Consider the following 21,202-nt stretch of genomic DNA (forward strand, 5'->3'; position numbering starts at 1 on the left):
AACAAAACATACTTACAGTCGCTGATTCAGAAGCGCCAGATTGTCATAGCAAAGTCGGAATTTACCTTTTTAATTTTTTTTTAGAAATAGCCTTTATGCACAGCCAGCCTTGTACTCTTCTAGGTTCAAAAAACTGTCGTCCATAAAATGCATTGCACAAATTCGAACATCTGGGTTGTGCTGTTCTGTTGTAAATAAATCTTAACCAATGATTCCTAATTGCATCGACTTCCGGAAGGCCAAATAAAGTGCTTTTGCTTTCGCACTGAAACACACAGCGTCTCCCTGACATGGCTGCTTCAACACTACTGCTGTTCCTGAAACCACGCCGCCTTTCTTTGCGTGCACATTTGGGCGGCATTATGCTAATATTTCCACATAGTGACGTAGATATGTGGGGGCGTGTTAGAACGAGCCGTTTTAGGTAGGCGAGGTTGACTCTTAACTTTTATAAAGAATATCTCTTTGGATTTGAGACTTTAGTCTTTGCAACTTTACAGATCTTCTTTATGCACCAAGAGCTTGTAACACTCCAAAGAGAAAGAAAAACTTGAAATCGCATCATATGACCCCTTTAAAAAACATGCAAAATCAGTACAAAAACTCATCTGTACTAAACCAATGTTTCATAATTAATGACAGAAGTTATAAACTTTACCTGACCTAAATATTTACCAAAATACCGATGCTATCTGAAAATAAATAGTACATTAATAATAAGCACGACAGAATTACAAAAGAACCATAAAAATGTAAGTGAAACATATTTTTGTTACATTGCGTTATTTTGGATGAAACATCTGAGGCGAAGTTGATTATTTCTTTGAAACATAACTGAGAACACATGAGCTAAGAAAAGAGCAATCTTTTTGTAATATTACCGGTAGACACTGGCTCGTAGCAAACTCTGACAGCACGTCTACGCCAAAGCTCAGATGGTGAACCAGGATCCTGATCTAGGAGGGTTGCATCTGGGTTTTGGCTGACCTTAAAAACAATACACAACATACACATTTTCATTGATGACTCTATGCCAGATGAATCTTTCCTCTGTTCTGTTGTGTGCTGTGTATGTTATCTTATCAGAAAAGACCATTCAAAATATAATTTTATATAATATATAAAAATAAAATATAATAATTTCCCTAACACTTTGACTAAAATAGGAGAGTGTAGTGCTGAGCGGACGAGATAACGGTTTTGAAGGCACAATATCAACAGAATCTCTTCCACATTCAACACAGGACGTGTGAAACCTCAGAGAACTGCAATGATTGATATTGGCTTGATTTTGATGGGAGTTTATGAATCATGTTTTGTGATGTGCTTTAGACACAGCTGTCAGCGTTTGACCATCTTCCTATCGGTACAGTAGGAAAAACGAAATCCATTCCCAAATGATTTCTTCAACTGTTACTTCAAAATAGCAACGAGATTGACTTTTTCTTAAATTCCTGCTTTTCGGAATTTTCTCCTGAGAAAAACACCCTAGTAATCATGTGTTTCCTGGAGTGTTTCAGCAGACCTTAATGTTTAAAACATGCTTAGATGTGCCAATATAGCACTGCAATAAAAGTCTTTTAGTACGATTTCAATATTAACTGAAACATTTCCCATTAATTCTATAGCATTATTCGAGCTGTGCGATTCACATTCATTTTATAGCTCTATATTCCTTACTGTAAACAACTGTTTCATTTGTTTATTTTTATATTCCTTAAAGGGACAGTTCACCCAAAAATGAAAATGTTGTCATCATTTACTCACCCTCATGTTGTTCCAAACCTGTACGAGTTTCTTTATGTTGAACATAAAAGACGATATTTTGAAGAACGCTGGTAATCAAACAATTGAAGGTCCCTATTGACTTTCATAGTATTTCTTTCCCTACTACGGAAGTCAATGAGGACCAACAACTCTTTGGTTCTTCAAAATATCTTTGTTTGTGTTCAACATAAGAAAGAAACTTCTACAGGTTTGGAATGACATGAGGGTGAGTACACACACACGCAGCTTGCTATCGCAGCTATTTTTACACAACTGTTCGAAACTGTAGGTGAGTATATTAAAAAAAGAAATTAATGTTTATTCAGCAAGGATGCATTAAATTGATCAAAAGTGACAGGAAAGACTTTTACATTGCTTCAAAAACTTGCTTTAAACTTTCATCAAAGAATGTATAATGGTTTTCACACAAAAAAAAATGAAAACTGGAATACTGGCTGCTGAAAATTCAGATTTGCCAGGAATAAATCATATTTTATAATGTGTATATAAGAAAAACAGCCTGGCTTTCACCTCTTTAACAATATCACAATGATTAAGACCAGTGTTGGGGGTAACGCATTACAAGTAACGTGAGTTACATAATCAGATTACTTTTTTCAAGTAACTAGTAAAGTAACGCATTACTTTTTCATTTACAAGAAGACTTTTTCAAATAAGTAACGCCAGTTACTCTCACCCCCATTTATTGATTGAAAGCTCTCCTGTCCCCATGTTGAGAGAAATCGGGAGTAAGATGTTACTTTAGTTCTAGACTAAATGTGAACATGCATTAATTCATCTCACTCACACACAAAAAAAACCCCGATTCAGTTTTCCTCAAAAATAATAAAATTAATAAAAACAACTCCGAATATGATGCAAACCTGCAATAATTAAATATGTTAAATAAGACAAATATCCTTTATGTATTTAATCCCATTGTATTATCCAGTGTATTTGCTGCTGACCTTCGATGATCCAATTCAACCTTACTAATAAGCAAAAATTACTCAAGATAAACTAACATTTGTTCTTTATTTTACTGCTGAAGAGTGTTGAGTTTTCTCCTTCTGAATTCTACTGTACAGATATGAATTTACATTTCCTTCAGCCTGAGGATTTTGGTGCGAAAGGGCTTTTATGTTTGCCAAAAATAGAACTTTTTATATTAAAACCAAACAAGCAAGCCCTGCCGAGATTTAAAAAGTAACGCAAAAGTAACATAACGCATTACTTTCCATAAAAAGTAACTAAGTAATATAATTAGTTACTTTTTTTTAGGGAGTAACGCAATATTGTAATGCATTACTTTTAAAAGTAACTTTCCCCAACACTGACTAAGACAAGTACACAATAAATGTGACCCTGGAGCACAAAACCAGTCTTAAGTCGCTGGGGTATATTTGTAGCAATTGCCAAAAATACACTGTATGGGTCAAAATTATCGATTTTTCTTTTATGCCAAAAATCATTAGGATATTAAGTAAAGATCATGTTCCATGAAGATATTTTGTAAATTTCCTTCTGTAAATATATTAAAACTTCATTTTTGATTTGTAATATGCTTTGCTAAGGACTTAGTATAACTTAGGATAACTTTAAAGGCGATTTTCTCAGTATTTAGATTTCTTTCTTTTTTTTGCACCATCAGATTCCAGATTTTCCTATCCTAACAAACCATACATCAATGCAAAGCTTATTTATTCAGCTTTCAGATGATGTATAAATCTCAATTTTGAAAAATTGACACTTAAGACACTTGGTCACAAATATGAAAAACTAGGCATTTGATATACTGTATGTACTATATAAGGGTAAGTAGATGGTAGATGGCACTCTAAATGATTTCAGTGGTCCAGCAGCCGTTCAGGAAGGCCAGACAGCAGCACGTTCCCCTGCAGAGACTGACACGCAGATGAATATTGCAGTGTAATCCAATCACCCTGATTATTTCCTGCTGGCTACGAGTCTATGTTTGTGTGCTTTCTCTCTCTATAACTCTCTCTGTGGTCAATTTGGGCTCTATTCTCATTGACTGTATCTATTTTTACTTGGCCTTCGACTGTCACTACTGAGAGGAGTTCAAGTCTTATAAATCTGAGGAGGGTGAAGGTCATTTTGATGGCAGGTCCCTCCGGGTCCCTGATGACCTCAGCGTTACCTCATGGCAAAAGCTCTGACGCAGCTGCATGAGAAAGTGCACGTCCTGCCCCCCTGCCTTCACTTGTTATGTAACACACATACAGTGAGCCAGAATTGATGAAAATTTGGTTGTGTGAAAAAGGAAGTGGTTGCTATACAGTCACTGTAAACAAAAACAACAGGAAATGGAGGGAGTGTTTGAGAAACTGGCGATTTAGGTGAGCATCACCAAAAACCTGTCATGATAAACTGGGGAAACTAGAAACATGAAAGAAATGCAGAATTTCAACTTTACAACTTATATCGGGAAAGATGTTGAAGAAAATGGCTTCACATACAATGAGGTACAAAAGTATTAGACCACTAGTGTAAAATAGAGATAAAACCGTATGAAAAATTTCATACCACGATCAAAGTGACCAAAATGATCAAGGTTATCAATATTATGGTATTTCTTTTATCTTTATTTTAATTCTCACCATTAACAAATCATTAACAACAACTTCTGCCTCAATAAACTTAGTAAGGTAGTTGTTAAGTTTAGGTATTAGGTAGGATTAGAGATAATGGTCATGCAGAATATGTGCTTTATAAGCACTAATAAACAGTCGATATGTTAATAATAGGCATGCTAATAAACAACTAGTTAATAGTGAGAATTGGTCCTTATATTAAAGTGTTACCAATAGTATTCATGGTATTGTTAAAATGTGCTGGAAAGTTTCGAAAAGTACTGGTACACACACTGAAATCATTATTTTGAATCATTATTGTGATATTTAAAAACAACAATGATAATTAATAACAATAATTAGCAGAACTCTGCACTTCTTGTTTGCATAAATATGAAAAGTAATATAATCTATGTCGGACGGATTTTAATTGAACAAAAAAAGTTGTGATGTTATCTTCTAAAACGTACTGCAAAGTTCTATAAAGTTTTGAAGAAAAGATTCGTAAAATGAACGCATTTTGGATTTTCTTAAATACGTTTTTTATTACTAACAACAATTTGAGTGGTTGAATGGGAAAAAATGACATTTTTAGAATGTTACGTTAAGTGTGATATTATTTAAATTACATAATATTTTTACTAAATGCACTGGGCTATGTCAACAAAACTAAATTTAGATCAGGATAGATTAGGTATAAATAGCTATAAATTTCAAGTTACTTTTTATAGTCTAGTATTTGCTTTGCTTTAATGACAGCAGGATGCAATCTGACAATAAATGCCAAGTTCATAAAACCTGATGATGATTTGATTTGAGCATCATCCAAAGAGCACCTTGAGCTTCAATGGAAACAAGAACATCTGCCTGTCTGTCACATGATCAGTGGCACAATTATGCTTATTTGATTAGAGAGCTATAAATAGAGCAGGAAATAAAACTGTATTTCCAGGTTTAAATTAAACGACGATTGAATCCCAGATTTGAAATGTGGTCTCAGACTTTCAAACACAACTGTATACATGTAACCTGTGCTGATCCTAAGCAGACTGTGTGTAGTTTTAGGCCATTAAAACAATGTCACACCTCCCAAGAAACCATGCTGTGTTCTTTAAAGTATTTCTTTCTTGAAGTGTCCACCGCAAGCTCTTGTCTCAAGAGACATAAATCAATCCATGCAAAGAAAAACTTGCTGGAACTCTACCTGATTGGCCAACAGGGATGCAAGATGCTCTGTCAACAGCCCACTATTTCCTTCAAAGCCCTCTTTGTATTTGTGCTGTTGATATTTTTCCTCAAAGCTCCACAATCTTCAGCTTCGTCTCTCTTTTCCTCTCCCTGACTTTTTTCCCTGCACCAGCCTCCCTGTGACTCCTGGGAGCTTTGACCATTTAAGGAGAAGCCTTCTCGTGCTTTTCTGGACCGTTACTGCTGTGTGTGTGTGTGTGTGTGTGTGTGTGTGTGTGTGTGTGTGTGTGTGGTTTCTGCCTGATGCTCCAATGAGCTGCAGCTGAAGTACGACTCTGTCCTCCTCAGCCTGTATGTTTTGGACCTCTGCCTCTTTCTGATTTAGATTTAGAATTTTATGGATGAGTGGGAAACTGGTTTGTCCTCTGCACCCTGTTAATGACTGTTAATGTTTCTTTCCTCTTTAAATATCATTAATAAACATGCACACGCTAGTTAATAAGAAGCATCTGAACTACAGCAAAAACAAGCCACTAAAGAGGAAGTGATGAAGAGTTTTTTTTTTAATGTCTGAATATGCAAATACTGTGTGACATCCAAAATGTCTTCTTTAAAACAGCTGCTATATGCTCAGTGCTTTAAAGGTATTAATAGTAAGAATTGGTCCCTTTACTAAAGTGTTACCAAAAAGAGTTCTAATTATACTAGTCCACAATTTTGATAGAGAAAATGGACTCCTCATCAGCAACACAAAAATATTTTTTTGATTTATGACGACATTTTTAGTGGTGCTTTCCATTGTAAACCCTACTGCCGCCATGCCAGGGCAGCTGTTTTCAATCAGAGGGATGGGACCCACATGGGGCCTTAAACTCCCAAGGGCCTCTAGATGACTTCAAATGATTTAAAATATGACCAAACAAGATTTGAAATAAACTAAACAAGCTAACGAGCAAGATGTAAACTGGCATCATGCATCTTATTTTCATTTGTTCCCTCAACAACTGTCATTCTTATTTCGGAACCAGGACTCTCACAATCTTGGAAAAACTGGATAAATGAATGTGATTTCTAGACCTGGAAAGGTCATGGATAAGGAACATATAACTGCCATTATCCATGCCCTTTTACAGTGCAATTATACGTTTAAGTACTGAGTAATATTAATTAAATACATGTACTTACTATATGGTTAGGGTTTGGTTTAGGGTTACTTGCATGCAATTATGCATAATTTATTGGTATTATAATAGAAAGTACATGTGTAACAACGACACCTTAAAATAAAGTGTTACCAAAAAAAAGTCCAGTAAATGTACTGGTAATATAAAGTGTGAACATTCAATTATTGATTTATGTTTGATTAGGCGAAATAGGTCTGTATAATACTCTTATCACTGTATATGCCTTAGATATTTTCTTCAATGTCTCAGGCAGGCAAAAAAGCATCAGCACACATAGCATTTAGGCATAATTTGTCCATATCACAAATGTGCAGAATAAGTTATACGCCAAAGTTTAATAAACAATCCCTTAGCCTAAGTATTAGCAACAGTAACAGTGATGTTTGACTATCAATGACTCAAAACTAATGACACAAAGACAAGTAATGTGCTCTGAAGATGCTATGGGATATTTCAAAATACTACAGATTCATCGTAAAGCGGTCAAAATTCTAATGACAATAATGGAAAAAAACATATATATAATTATATATATATATATAAAGAGCTCTTTACCTGGTTGCTGTGTTCCTCTGCTGGCGTGTGCAGAAGTGAGCCACCTGTTTGAAAGCAGCAAGAGAGATCCAGGCTTATTTGCAAGTCACGGGTCTGTCATGCAAATGCACAAGTGTTAAAATGCACATGAAATAGCAGGCCATCCTACAGCATGACGCACCAAAGGAGGCGTAGCGCTTGATTGACAGCTGAGTTTTCAGTACTTCTTTCAGACTCACTCTCTCCCTCCCTCCCACCCTGCCTCCATATCTAAGGGCAACAATAACCTGGCAACCATTTACATGAGGAGCTTGATCCTCTGGTTGAAAGCACTCGACGAAGCACAGACTCATTGTTTCACTTTCTTCAAAAGCATGTACCAATTGCACAGCGGTTGTAAAACATTCAATGATGCGCTACAAACAGCGATAATCATTATGCTCAGAATTTTGCATCTTAAAACTACTAAATCAATCAATGCAATAACTATGTTCCATAATTCATAGTCTGGGTTAAATGCAGGTCATGGTAAAAACAAGCCAGGAGCAAGACATCTTCAGGAGAAGAAAACAAGATGAAGGATTTATAGCAGCTGTTATTTATTCTGAGAGTTGCGAGGAGAGTGTTTTCGGTTGATAAATACAGACTGTCATTCAGCCCACTGCTTGGATCTTTATATCTTTATGACTGAGTGTAATGTACAGCAATGAGATTGAGATGAGCAGCTCGAAATGAGAACCAGACACAACTGATATGCTGACATTTCCCATTACAGTGACTACAACCAATGCATGATGACTTTGCTTGTGCTGGTAATGAACAAACTGATCTAATTGTCTAATGTATAAAGTGTCTGGTAAATACATGTTAATATGCAATTATTTCTTATCTGAAAAAGACAAACTAAAAAGACCTTGCAAAAAGAGGAACTTTGTTAAAGATCAAAAAACATTTCAAGCAGACCTCAACAGCTAAACGCTAAACACTAAACCAAATGTCCTCCCAGAAGAACAGGCTTTTCTGCAGGGGTGAAATAATCTGGTAAATGCTTTGCATTAACCCTCTCACTCATAAAACGTCTCTAGAAACTCGTTCAGTTCTGCGTACGTGCTTCATGCTGCAACATTTGCATGTCAAAAAAACCCCACACAAACAACCTTTGAGAGAGTAAATATAAGTTAATGATGACATTATAATATTAAAATATAATAAAAGTTCATTATTTCATATTTAGATAATGCTTAAAAGATCAATAGTCAATCATTTACTTACCTTCATTTTGTTCCAAACCTGTAATACTTCTTGTCTTGTGTGGAGCACAAAATTAGTACAAATGTCAAGTCAGACAGGTTTGGAATGGCATTTTCATTTCTGGGTAACCTAACGCTTTACTTAAGATTAAATATGAGGTGAATGGATAAACAAATACATCTGTTCAAAAGTTTGGGATCAGAAAGATTTTTCAAATTAATTAATAGTTATATACTATGGAAGCCCATTTCCGCCACTGAATAAAAAATAAAACAACGTAATTGCGACTTTTTATCTCACAATTCTGACTTTTTTTCTCATCTTGCAATTCTGCAATTCAATTGCGAGTTATAAAGTCAAAATTGCGAGTTATAAAGTCAGAATGCAAGATATAAACTCACAATTGTGAGTTAATCTAGTAATCCTACTAAAGTCAGAATTGCGAGTTATAAAGTCAGAATTGCGAGATATAAACTCGTAATGCATATCTTGCAATTCTGCAATTCAATTGCGAGTTATAAAGTCAAAATTGCGAGTTATAAAGTCAGAATTGCGAGATATAAACTCGTAATGCATATCTTGCAATTCTGCAATTCAATTGCGAGTTATAAAGACAAAATTGCGAGTTATAAAGTCAGAATTGCAAGATATAAACTCGCAATTGTGAGTTAATCTAAAGTCAGAATTGCGAGATATAAACTCGCAATTATGACTTTTTTTTCTTGCAATTGCGAGTTTATATCTCGCAATTATGACTTTTTTTCTCAGAATGGCAAGTTATAAAGTCAGAATTGCGAGAAATAAATTCACAATTCTGAGAAAAAAGTTTAACTTTATAACTCGCAATTGCAAGTTTATATCACACAATTCTGATTTTATAACTCACAAATGCGTGCTATAAAGTCAGAATTGCGAGATATGAACTCGCAATTCAGAGAGTTGCAATTCAAAAAGTCAGAATTGTGAGATAAAAAGCAATTACCTTGTTTTATTTTTTATTTAGTGTCGGAAACGGGCTTCCATAATATTCAGTAAGGGTGCATTTATCATAGAAAAATATTTCAAATGCTGCTCTTTTGAACTTTATCAAAAAAAAAAGGTTTTCATAAAAAATATTATGCAGCACAACTGTTTTCAACATGATTTAATAAGAAGAATTATTTCTTGATTAGCAAGGATCATGTGACACTGAAGACTGGAGTAATGATACTGAAAAATCAGACCTGCATCAAAAACAAATTACATTTTAAAATATATTACGATACAATCCAGTCATTTTAAATAGTAATAAAATTTCACATTTTTAAATATATTACTGTGATCAAATAAATGCAACCTTGGTGAGCATAAGAGACTTCTTTTAAAAACATTCTTACCGACCCCAGACTTTTGAACGATAGTTTAAGTCAGGTTTTATGCAGATTATTTCATGTCATTTTCCTCTTTTGCTGAGAGAGTATGATTCAACTTTTTTTTTAACACTATACCTGTACATAATGCACATAATGTTATCTCTATGAAACAGCTATAGACATCAGCCATAAAATACAAAGCATCCTAGAGACAGGCTGCATGGTCAGTCATATTATTGCATGTCTGTTTCACTTCACTTTGGACTACTCATTTGATAAGCAAATACAAGACTTTTTGTCATACACGAAATAAGCAGAGGAAAAAGGTTGCAAAAACCTTTTGTGCTAGGTATACACACACACATCTGCTGTTGTTTCATGAGCAAACAAACACAGCAATTTACGCTTTTACAAAAACAGTCTCCACTTCTCACATGATTCAATGTGATTAAGACCCTATACTGCACGTGTGAACTGATAATCTCGATTTCCTTCAGCTCTATAAAGAGCACATGAGGCAGCTGCACTTGGGCCAAAGCCACAGAGCTCCCTATAGTCACAGCAGGAAGAGGGTTACGCCATCAGAGAACACACACAAAAACACTGCACATAAAGACATAAAAACATACACATTATGAAGAAACACTCGTTCAGTGTTACATTAAAAAAGCAGATACCATTGCAGATACCACGTACACTTAAAATACATATTGACTGATAAAAACGAATAATAAAATTAATAAATATAGTACTTGATAAAGTGAACGGTGTCATGTTTTCCAAACAGTGTTATTTTAAGATTATTCATATACTATAGTATTTATTTTAAAAAATACACGTTCTTTTGAATTTATTTTTATGTTTTACATTTTCATTTTAAAGGTGGGGTAAGAGATTTTTGGTAGCCAATGTTGATATTTGAAATCACCAAAACAAACACGCCCCTACCCCAAAAGGGTCTCGCCCCTATTTTGATAGCTCTGCCCCACACATACGTATGCAACCCAGGCAACGATTAGTTCTGTGAAACAAAGCAAAACCAATGTTACACCGTGTCTACACTGGACACGAGCGGCGCGGTGCAACAAATCCACGACAGAAAACTGCTGCCGGGTTCTATTTATGATGTGCTGACACAAATTTCAAATGGTTTTCAACGGTCGTTTGATCGTGTCCAGTGTAGGCAGACTTTAGCTGTTATAGACTCGGTGTTACTCACCTATCGAGAAGAAACAAAGCAACCTCCGCGTCCGATCGCAGGCCTTCTGCTCCTTGAGTTCTCTCCAGCGCTGGAAAGCTGATCCGATATTTAAACGGGTCCTACTTCTTGCCTTATCGTTCCGCAGACGTTTTCCTCGTTTGTTTTTTATCCGCCATCTCTATCTTTCTGTCGCTCGGCTCGGCTAATGTCCGTCCTGTGCACTGAAAGCTCTCTCCTCCACATCACGAGTAGACACGCCCCTTATTGCTGATTGGCTGCAAGTTTGTTTTGCTATTCGGCCCGAATCAGTTTTCTAAAGCGTTTTTTTTTATTACATACCCTACCTTTAATTTTAGTCTACGTTTTAGTAATTTCATGTGCTTTAGTCATTTTTATTAGTTTTTTTTATATTTCTATGTAACTTTAATTTAAATGTATCTTAGTGTTGGTTTTATTACTTCAGTACTTCAGCTGAAATGTATTTTATTTCAATTAGTTGCCAAGGCAAGTTTATATTTTTCATGTAATATTTCAATTTTTCTATTAATGAAAATAATGTAAAGGTACATTGCATTATCATCATTAAAGCTGCAATTCTGTTTGGTGCCACTAAAATTGAACACTTTGCCTTTAAAAGTGATTTCAATAATAATGGAGTTGATTTGTTCGCTATACATTTATTCAGGTGATTTTTGCTGGGTTTATTATTTGAAGAAATAAGCTACTGCCATGACAAATTTATACGCTAATGTCAGTCAATGTTCATCATGAATCGAATTATCTGTGATATTGCTTTTACACAACAGTTCAATAAACAAACTTCCCTCAAAAACTTGTTCATTCCCGAATGAATTAGTGGGTTTAAAGGGATCGTTTGAATGATTCAATGACTCCCTCATAACAGATGTCACCACAGGCATAACGATGTGAGCTACAGAAAGAGTCCTACTAAAAAACATCTTACTAAATAGCCTGAATTTGGAAAAAAATACTACTTATATTAATATATTACAGAAAAAAATAAGTGTAATAAGCTAGTATGCAATTCTGATTTGCAGCCACTGAACACGAACAAGAATTCAAGGACTGCTACATAAAACGTTACTAAAAGTTGCCATCATACAAATTAACTGCTTCAGAGTCGTCTGAAATGTTTTAGTAACTTTCGAGGTAAATACCGTATTGACCCGAATATAAGACAATGTTTTTTTCTTGGAAATACATCTGAAAAAACGCGGTCGTCTTATATTCAGGGTCTAGACTTTGACATGTCAATAATACACCCACAACAATAGGTGGCGCCAAATACGCATAAAACGAGTGTGCCATGAAATACGTAATGTAATGCGTGTTGTAAAGATCGCGAGTAAAAACAAAAGAAAAAGAAAACCTTACAGCTGCATGAGTCGTGACTGTCACGTTAGCCTGATGGGACCAAACTCCCTTTGTGATTTTAAAATGTAAGACAGAACCCAGATTTGAAGACTACAGTAAGATTGAACTTCTACTGTTAATAAGATTTTGGTAGGCTACTATTAGATGGATAGCCTAAATGTCCTAATTCTGATGGAAATTGTTTTTTTTTAATGGTATATCAAAAAGTGTATATTTTTTAAATGTGATTGTTGGTACATTTTACCAGTTTTTACCGTATTTTCAAAACAAAAATTAAAATAGGAAAAATATGCAATATGATAATAATCGAAGACAAAATGTGTTTTACTGAGAAAAAAACAAGATTTGGTTTTTAAAAAGCCTTTTTCCAAAAGGTACATCTGGAAAAAGGGGGGGTCGTCTTATATTCGGGCCAATACGGTAATACCGTTTTCAGATGAAAGTGGAGTGAGGATGCTCTCCTGAGCGACAGGTTCGGGTGTGGAAAAGGACATAACGGCGGCTGAGCTACGATCCACCAGGAGCCCGGTGGCCTCGGATTGAGACATACAGAATGACTAGAACAATACAAACAACATGGTAGATCAATTATAACATGATGTAATCAGGTTATATACTTTATATACTGTACGTACATACTAGTAGTCAAACGTTCGGAATAAATACGATTTTCTTAATGTTTTATGCTCACCAAGGCTGCATTTATTTGATCAAAAATACAGTGAAAACCTATAATATAGGACAGTTTACAACAACTGTTTTCTATTTAGAAATATTATTAAACGTAATTTATTCCTGTAATGTAAAACTGAAATTTGAACAGCCACTACTCCTGATACATTATTTTTCAGGATTCTTTGATGAATACAAAGTTCAAAAGAAGAGTATTTATTTAAAAAATATAAATCTTTTGTAAGATAATGAATGCATTTACTGTCACTTTATTTTTTTTTTTTATGCTTAATATTTTTGTGGAAACCATGATACACTACTATTAAAAAATTGGGGGTAAGCAGATCAAGAAAAATACTTTTATTCAGAAAGGATGAATTAAAAAGTGAAGACATTCATAATGTTAGGAAGACTACTATTTAAAAAAAATGCTGTTAATTGGACTTTCTTCTCAAAGAATGAAAGGAAGACAAAATGTATCACAGTTTAATCTTAGGTAGCAAAAACGTTGTTGTTGTTTCAACATTAATTAATAAGAAGAACAATCATCAACTGAGCACCAAATCAGCATATAAGAATTATTTCTGAAGGATCATGTGAGTAACGCCTGCCGAAAATTCAACTTTGCCATCACAGGAATAAGTAACATTTAAACAGTTTTTTCTGTATTATACTATATTATAGGTGCATACGAGACTTTAAAATGATAATTAAAACATTACCACATCATAACTTTTCCATGCATGTGGTGCAAGTCATTCTATTCCATACCTGTGTGTTAGCAGAGATGGTGGCCTCCAGGGCACTGAGTTGACTCTCAGTAGCTTCTGCTCTGCTCAGTGCTTTCTCCACCCTCATGCCGATGGCCTCTATCCTCTCCTCGCTGCCCATGAGCACCTGAGCTGCCCGCAAGGCCTGCGAAACCACATCCTCCACTTTCCTCAGAGACTCCAGCAGCTCTTCTGCAGCCAAACGCTCTGCTGATGAATCAGTGACCACAGCCACGTCCCTAAACTGAATCTGAGCGTCGTCACAGGTGCTCGTTCCCTGGTCTTTGAGAAGCACCTTCATGCCACGCTTAGTCTCTTCCAGCTGGGCTGGAATGTGATTGACTTCCAGGCTTTGGATCTGCTTCTGAATGTCCATCACAGTTTCTTGTGGAACTTGGGCAGCCTGGTTTTTCTTGCCCTCTTTAGTCTGGCCTCTCCACCAGGTGATGGCGGCCGCTATGTGGGCTTCCTGCGTCTGATGCTTGGCCTTGTGCTGTTCTTGTGCTGCCAGCGGGGTTTCAAGAAGCTCCAGCTCTTTCAGACTAGAAAGCAAATGGACAACATGCATCATGCAATGCAAAGCAAAGTTATAAGATGGCAGAAGATATCAGAAGTGGTTCCTTACAGTGTGACCAGCTGATGCCTAGAACTTCCATGTTGTTGTTGCTTCTGCAGATAGAGTCTCTGTAACTTCTCACTTGCACTGTTGCCAACTTTGTCCTGAAGAGCACATAATACAAAACAAGAAAGTACTGCAGGTTTGGAATGACACGAGGGTAAAATTTAATGTTTCAAATCAAATTTTCATTTTTGTGTTGACTAGAGTCTTATATTAGCATCGAGATAGTGTTATGGTTTTTTCATTAACATTTTGAATTGGTTATTTTTATATTTTGTGTTTCATTTTCATTTTAGTTAAAGTTTTAGTAATTTAGTTTTAGTTGTGCTTTGTCATTTATTATTAATATTTATAATTTGTATTAATTTTTTTTAGATTATTTTAGTACATCAAGTTAAACTAAACAATGCCAATGTTTCCTGAGAAGCTGGCCGAAATAAAAAAGTTTTTCTGTTTTGTTTATTTTATTTTATTTCATTTCATTTCATTTAACATTTCTTTAAAGTAATGAAAATGATTTTTATGGTCTTAGTTTGAGTTAAGTCTGATTCTGCAGATCAGGTTTTCAATCTTACAAAAATGAACTATTTGATTTAAAAAAATGCATTCTTAATAACAACAACAACAACAACAATTATGAAGATGATAATAATAATAATAATAATTCTGTGCCTCCTGGATTTTGTGTTCATTTATTAAATGGATTTATGCTTAATATTTTTGTGGAAACCATGATACACTACTATTAAAAAATTGGGGGTAAGCAGATCAAGAAAAATACTTTTATTCAGAAAGGATGAATTAAAAAGTGAAGACATTCATAATGTTAGGAAGATTACTATTTAAAAAAAATGCTGTTAATTGGACTTTCTTCTCAAAGAATGAAAGGAAGACAAAATGTATCACAGTTTAATCTTAGGTAGCAAAAACGTTGTTGTTTCAACATTAATTAATAAGAAGAACAATCATCAACTGAGCACCAAATCAGCATATAAGAATTATTTCTGAAGGATCATGTGAGTAACGCCTGCCGAAAATTCAACTTTGCCATCACAGGAATAAGTAACATTTAAACAGTTTTTTCTGTATTATACTATATTATAGGTGCATACGAGACTTTAAAATGATAATTAAAACATTACCACATCATAACTTTTCCATGCATGTGGTGCAAGTCATTCTATTCCATACCTGTGTGTTAGCAGAGATGGTGGCCTCCAGGGCACTGAGTTGACTCTCAGTAGCTTCTGCTCTGCTCAGTGCTTTCTCCACCCTCATGCCGATGGCCTCTATCCTCTCCTCGCTGCCCATGAGCACCTGAGCTGCCCGCAAGGCCTGCGAAACCACATCCTCCACTTTCCTCAGAGACTCCAGCAGCTCTTCTGCAGCCAAACGCTCTGCTGATGAATCAGTGACCACAGCCACGTCCCTAAACTGAATCTGAGCGTCGTCACAGGTGCTCGTTCCCTGGTCTTTGAGAAGCACCTTCATGCCACGCTTAGTCTCTTCCAGCTGGGCTGGAATGTGATTGACTTCCAGGCTTTGGATCTGCTTCCGAATGTCCATCACAGTTTCTTGTGGAACTTGGGCAGCCTGGTTTTTCTTGCCCTCTTTAGTCTGGCCTCTCCACCAGGTGATGGCGGCCGCTATGTGGGCTTCCTGCGTCTGATGCTTGGCCTTGTGCTGTTCTTGTGCTGCCAGCGGGGTTTCAAGAAGCTCCAGCTCTTTCAGACTAGAAAGCAAATGGACAACATGCATCATGCAATGCAAAGCAAAGTTATAAGATGGCAGAAGATATCAGAAGTGGTTCCTTACAGTGTGACCAGCTGATGCCTAGAACTTCCATGTTGTTGTTGCTTCTGCAGATAGAGTCTCTGTAACTTCTCACTTGCACTGTTGCCAACTTTGTCCTGAAGAGCACATAATACAAAACAAGAAAGTACTGCAGGTTTGGAATGACACGAGGGTAAAATTTAATGTTTCAAATCAAATTTTCATTTTTGTGTTGACTAGAGTCTTATATTAGCATCGAGATAGTGTTATGGTTTTTTCATTAACATTTTGAATTGGTTATTTTTATATTTTGTGTTTCATTTTCATTTTAGTTAAAGTTTTAGTAATTTAGTTTTAGTTGTGCTTTGTCATTTATTATTAATATTTATAATTTGTATTAATTTTATTTTAATTATTTTAGTACATCAAGTTAAACTAAACAATGCCAATGTTTCCTGAGAAGCTGGCCGAAATAAAAAAGTTTTTCTGTTTTGTTTATTTTATTTTATTTCATTTCATTTCATTTAACATTTCTTTAAAGTAATGAAAATGATTTTTATGGTCTTAGTTTGAGTTAAGTCTGATTCTGCAGATCAGGTTTTCAATCTTACAAAAATGAACTATTTGATTTAAAAAAATGCATTCTTAATAACAACAACAACAACAACAATTATGAAGATGATAATAATAATAATAATAATTCTGTGCCTCCTGGATTTTGTGTTCATTTATTAAATGGATATGCACTTTTTAAATATTTGAGTGAATGCGATCTGTTGATACTATTAAAAGAAAATGCAAAAATATAACAAAAACAGACAAAGACAATTGTAAAAATTACAATTGTAAAAACACATTTAAAATGTTAAGCTATATCAATTACATATTGTACCAATCACTTACACTAATAATAAATACATCATGATTATTAATGGGTTTTTACAGTAAAACAACACAAAAATGCTGCAAATATCACTGCAATTTTCAAAAATGCTGCAGCGGTCATTTCTGTGAGGACTGAATACTACTACTAGTACTACTACTACTTCTACTAATAATACTATCATTAAACTGTAAAATAACTTTCATTCACTGTTACTATTTTAGTAACTTCAGACAAAGCCCCCAGTATATCATGTGCATGTTGTGTGAATGTTGCTCACAGTCTCGGAGAGCTGTGCGTGCAGTATATGGGAAATCTCTACAGGTTTGATCTTCTGGAGGCTTTGGATGTTTCCTCTCTGAGGGACGCTGGGTAAGATCTGGCACAGTGAACCACTAATCAACTCCACAGCCACATTCTGGGACTGAAAGAAAAGAGGACAACATAAGGTTACACTTTACTTGAAGGGGTGTGCATAAGACTGACATGACACATACATAATCATGACATGACCCATGTTATGAATATGAAGGTTTTTTTATGCATGTTTATGACAACTGTCATTAAGTGTCATTCGCTCAGTTATGTCATTTTTATGCAAAGATGACATTGTTTGAGATGTCTTTGTTATGGTCTATGGTTAGGGGTAGGTTAAATAATGTCATATTTGCATTAAAAATGACATAACTGAGCGAATGGCACTTAATGACAGTTGTCATAAACATGCATAAAACCTCCTTCATATTCATGACATGTCATGTCATGATTATGATTATGAAGGTGCCATGTCAGTCTTATGCACACCCCTTCAAGTAAAGTGTTACCCAACATAATGTACAGCCATTACATTTAAATTGTTTAACTCTCTCTGATGCACTGATGGTCTTTAATTGAAGCTGCGATTCTGCATCTAAAAACCAGCACGCGCGATTGTTTGACCGTTCAGTGCATTGCAGACAATGCAATGAGATTAACAGCGATTATGAGAAAGATATTGTTTTTAAACAACAGTTCAATACACAGTTAATCAAGTAACTTACATTTTAAAGACATAATGCCATAATGTCTATTTCTGGGCTGCCAACAAAAACTTTGAAACACAGCTAAAACAGAATCAATACAATACTGAAGCTTCGGTTCAGAAGGAATCGGTGATGGTTCTGAACCGAATGATTCAATGATTCACTCAAAAAGACAGTCACTGTCGCCACCTACTGGCGCAAACAAAACATATTTAATTTTGTGTGATATGATGATAGTAGACAAGTTCTATTTAAACGAATGTAGATTTGTTCAAGTTTCTCTAGGTTTTGAGACATTTAAAAATCATTCATTATTTTTATTTCAATCCTTAAAACAACAAAAAAACAAACGTGCCTTAAAACTTTCTAAATTACTGGCAACATACACGGATTAATCCCCTGAAATGTGATTTGTTTTTTAATTTAATTTATTTACTTTTATTTCATTTTAATTATTTTATTATGTATTATTGTTTTTATGATATGCTGCTTGGATTTATTGTTGATGTGTTTAACAGCGGAAAGGTGACAAAGTCTGTTTGTTATTTGAAAGGGTTAATAAAGTGGTAAAAAACAAAATCCACTGGCGTAAACATTTAATTTGCAGAAAGGCTTCTTTCTCACATCGTGGGCAGTGTTAGCTGTTAGATTGTGCATCAGTGTCAGAAATTAATGGGGACCTCAGGCAAAAAAATGCCACCAAAATGAACAAAAATGTCTCCCCAGAAGTAACTTTTAGGCTTGATCTAGTGCAATAAGCAATGATAATTATTTTGTGATGATATTGCAGCTTTCCCTCTAATGAGTTTCTGTTTTGTTTTATTTTATTATATATATATATATATATATATAATTTTTTTAATATTTTTTTTACATAAATGCCAATTTTGCAATTTTGTGATGATATTGCAGCTTTCCCCTCTAATGAGTTTCTGTTTTGTTTTATTTTAAAAAATTTTTACATAAATGCCATGATGCAGCTTATTTAATGGCAAACATGTTGGCTGTTGGTTCATTATTGTTATCCAAGTTATATTTAATCTCCAAAAACACTGTGAACTTTTATAAAGATACATTTGGACATTAACTTTGAAATAATTCATGCATCAGAGAGATTATTCACTGTAGCAGTAAATGTGAAACGGACTGTTACCGGTCGAGCTTCCTGAATCTCATGATGCAGAGACTGATGGTTTGTCACACCTGTCCTCTGAGGAATGTGAGAACTGATGTGGCATTTATTTAACCTGCCAAAAATGAGTACATTTAGAGTATAAATAATGATACATTTTGCTGCTTTTCATAAGTACCAACTGATTTTCCCTGCTAATGAAACGACATCGGTGGTGTTTACCTGAAGAGGGCTTGCTGTGAGTGCTCTTGTAGCCTCATCAGTTCTGACTGCAGGCCCTTCAGATGCATTAGCAGACAACAGAACACCATTACTGAACAGCCAAACCATGCTTTCACACGGTCACGAGCATATTCTCAACAACGGAATACCTCAATAATTTTGTGACTTTCAAAGTGAGTGTCCTTAAGCTTTTCCAGCAGGATGCTTCTCTATGTGGAACAAACAACAAGTGCCATAAAGAAAGACAAAATGTACTCGACATAGTAAAAAAAGGACCACCGCAGAGTTTAATATCACCTTTATAAGGTCCCGGTCTTTCACAGCTAGCACCATATGAGATTCTTCTAATTCTCCCTGTGAACATGATCAGACAGTATTTATATACTCTAGCTCAACTCTGTGGCCATATACAATGCACACTTACACATTTTCTCACCCTTAATTCAGAGTTTTCTCTCCTCAGTTTGTTTATTCGATCTTCAGCAAGGTTCCTCTCAAGGGTTAATTTTTCATTCTGTGGAAGATATTGTGATTTAGCACATAACAGAACTATTTCGAAATACTTATTCACACTCTATGATTCTATAAAAGTCAGTACCTTTTCTTCAGTTATTTTGATTAGGGCTTTCAAGCGTTCGCTTTCCTTTATCTAAAAGACAGATGTCAAGGCATTGGGTAAGAATAGTCTTTTATAAAACAAGTGTCACCAGTATTATGACTTCAAGAGCGTGAATGATTCATACTAAGGCACAGTTGCTGGCCTGTGCTCTTGCGGCTCTGTCCTGGCTCTCCCTCAGTGCACATCTGGTTTCATCGAGTTCCTCTGAAAGGGATCGGGCTCTTACTGCAAGCACCTGGGTACTGGTGACATTTCAAAGAAAAAGAAAAACTATAAACATCCTTATGATGTTATATTGATTAGTTATTATATCAGTTATACTGATACAAAAGGAAAATCGATGAAAATGTATACACACCCTCAGGCCATCCCAGATGTACATGAGATTCTTTCTTAATCAGAACAGATTTGAAGAAATTTAGCATTACGTCACTTGCTCACCAATGGATGCTCTGCAGTGAATGGGTGCCGTCAGAATAAGAGTCCAAACAGCTGATAAAAGCATCACAATAATCCACAAGTAATCCACACAACTCCAGTCCATTAGTTAACATCTTGTGAATGGAAAAGCTGCATCTTTGTAAGACACAAATCCATCATTAAGGCCAAAATACAAATCCATAATAACGCTTCCTCCAGTGAAAAAGCATATCCACTGTTTATCTATCTATCTATCTATCTATCTATCTATCTATCTATCTATCTATCTATCTATGTTTGTTTGTTTGTTTGTTTAATTATTGCTATTATTTTTAAAAAAGCGCAGCTTTTCACTTCACAAGGCGTTAATTATTGGTTTATTACTTGTGGATTATTGTGATGCTTTTATCAGCTGTTTGGACTCTCATTCTGACACCACCCATTCACTGCAGAGCATCCATTGGAGAGCGAGTGATGTAATCTTAAAGGGGTCATATGATGCGATTTTAATTTTTCCTTTCTCTTTGGAGTGTTACAAGCTCTTGGTGCATAAAGAAGATCTGTAACGTTGCAAAGACTAAAGTCTCAAATCCAAAGAGATATT

General features: G+C 35.2%; 1 protein-coding gene across 1 annotated transcript in view; it reads right to left on the reverse strand.

Annotated features, from left to right (window-relative positions):
• LOC107584697 (protein MRVI1-like) overlaps positions 1–14,609 on the reverse strand; it is a 57,816-nt gene extending 43,207 nt beyond the window's left edge. The window contains exons 1-5 of the mRNA XM_016271401.1: positions 14,534–14,609; positions 13,910–14,450; positions 12,894–13,023; positions 7,289–7,332; positions 882–987 (exon numbers count right to left, since the gene is read on the reverse strand). Coding sequence (XP_016126887.1) covers positions 882–987; positions 7,289–7,332; positions 12,894–13,023; positions 13,910–14,284 — 655 coding nt within the window. The 5' untranslated portion in view covers positions 14,285–14,450; positions 14,534–14,609. The remainder of the gene's footprint in view (positions 1–881; positions 988–7,288; positions 7,333–12,893; positions 13,024–13,909; positions 14,451–14,533) is intronic.
• Between the last annotated feature and the right edge of the window lie 6,593 nt (positions 14,610–21,202).

This window comes from Sinocyclocheilus grahami, unplaced genomic scaffold (genome assembly GCF_001515645.1).
Source record: "Sinocyclocheilus grahami isolate Dianchi unplaced genomic scaffold, SAMN03320097.WGS_v1.1 scaffold62.1, whole genome shotgun sequence".
Classification (NCBI taxonomy): Eukaryota; Metazoa; Chordata; class Actinopteri; order Cypriniformes; family Cyprinidae; genus Sinocyclocheilus; species Sinocyclocheilus grahami.